We start from the raw sequence: 1,648 nt of genomic DNA on the forward strand, positions 1-1,648 counted from the left end.
GGTTACGGTTAGACCACCCCCCACCCCGGTACAAATCCTGTACACGCCCCTGCTGATATGTATACGTACCTCGGGTACATATCTGTAGTACCTGATACGACAACGACCCCTTCAGCGGCAATAACACAAGGGGGGAGAGATCAGGATGTGCCTGGCCTACCTGCATGGCACGGTGAAGAATTAAGATAAGAGATAAGAGAGAGTTTATTTCATCACTTTCAATATCAGCAAATACACGCGGGTAATGCCAGTCACCGTGAGTCAGTACCTAGCTGAAATGAATCATAGATACTACCAAGAGTAGATAATAACATGTTATATAATAACATGTTATAATACAATTATAACAATATATACAATATATAATACAACAAATTATATAATAATGTTATATTATCTACTCTTGATACTACCCCAAGGGTAGCCTATAAGCCCAAGGGTACCCTTGGCCTTGGGGTAGTATCTAATAATCTATGAATGAATGAATATGGGAAGAGCACGTGATCATTCAGGAGCACGTGACGGGGCCACAGTTACGTGGCCAGTGGCCTTGCAGGAGCACGACGAGCACAATGGTAGACTACAAATCCCTGGTTGCGTTCGTCACCGTCTTCATTCTATCGGACTATTTCGCGCCCGCCGCCCTCAGCACGATCCTGGGAAGACTGCTTGTTACGGGTGTAGTAACTGTAGTTATACCGTACGTTTTTTCGTCCCAACTTAGGAGCCAGGAGAAGGTCAGCGCAACTGGCAAGGCAGTGTTTATTACAGGTATATGTACTACTAATACTATATATATATATAATAATATAGGCCTACTACTTCTAGTACTACTACGTGTTCTACGTGGCGTATAGCTCTAGTACTATAGCCCGCTTACATTAACTGCCGCTGGCAGCGGCAGTTAATGTAAGTGGGCTATAGTAGAGCTACGGGCTATAGTACTAGAGCTATCCCACACTGCACTTCAAGTTCATATAGGCGGCCTGGTGATATACTCCGACCGGTATTTACAAAGAATCTTCTAGAACAGCTTATTATAGAAACGAGTTCATCGACTGGCCGGTTAGCTCAGCTGGTTAGAGCGTCGTGCTAATAACGCGAATGTCGCGGGTTCGATCCCCGTACTGGCCAAATTTTTCTATCATTTCCGTCATTTTTTAATTTCACATTTATCAGCTTTTTATGATCTTTTACTTTGGTTAAATTCGTTTCGATAAGTCTGTCTGGACTAAAACCTATTATGGCATGTATTACAGACAGTGGAGTAGACAGGTCCTCAGTTGTGGGGGGCATGATTTCACACGGAGGCCTCCAGCACTATACGATCTTTGGTCTAAACAGAGGAATTGCACCAATCTATGCTCCGACCTGTGATTGGAGGATAAAAATAGAATTTGTGACGTTTCGTTTCACCGGTCATAGCCGCGCGTGCCGGTGTATTAGCCTATATGAGCGATATCGCGCCTGCATTTTTGCTAATTAATTAGACTAATCGTGCTTCAATAGACTCAAAATTCACAGAGATTAAGGTTGAAATTGTAAGTGCAATATTTGTGAATGGGGTTACTTTTTTCTTTGGCTCCGAGAGGTTTAATAACACCAGAAGTAGATAATAGGGAAGCAGGCCCGTAGCCAGCTTTATATT

At 43.1% G+C, this 1,648-nt stretch overlaps 1 protein-coding gene and 1 non-coding gene across 2 annotated transcripts in view; both read left to right on the forward strand.

The window, feature by feature from the left end:
• The first annotated feature begins 540 nt into the window (after positions 1-540).
• The window catches only part of LOC106809260 (estradiol 17-beta-dehydrogenase 2-like), a 7,452-nt gene continuing 6,344 nt past the window's right edge, over positions 541-1,648 (forward strand). The window contains exon 1 of the mRNA XM_014812269.1: positions 541-771. Coding sequence (XP_014667755.1) covers positions 573-771 — 199 coding nt within the window. The 5' untranslated portion in view covers positions 541-572. The remainder of the gene's footprint in view (positions 772-1,648) is intronic.
• On the forward strand, positions 1,061-1,134 carry Trnai-aau. The gene has a single exon. It is a non-coding gene; the product is annotated as a tRNA-Ile (tRNA).

Source organism: Priapulus caudatus, unplaced genomic scaffold, assembly GCF_000485595.1.
Source record: "Priapulus caudatus unplaced genomic scaffold, Priapulus_caudatus-5.0.1 Scaffold340, whole genome shotgun sequence".
Classification (NCBI taxonomy): Eukaryota; Metazoa; Priapulida; class Priapulimorpha; order Priapulimorphida; family Priapulidae; genus Priapulus; species Priapulus caudatus.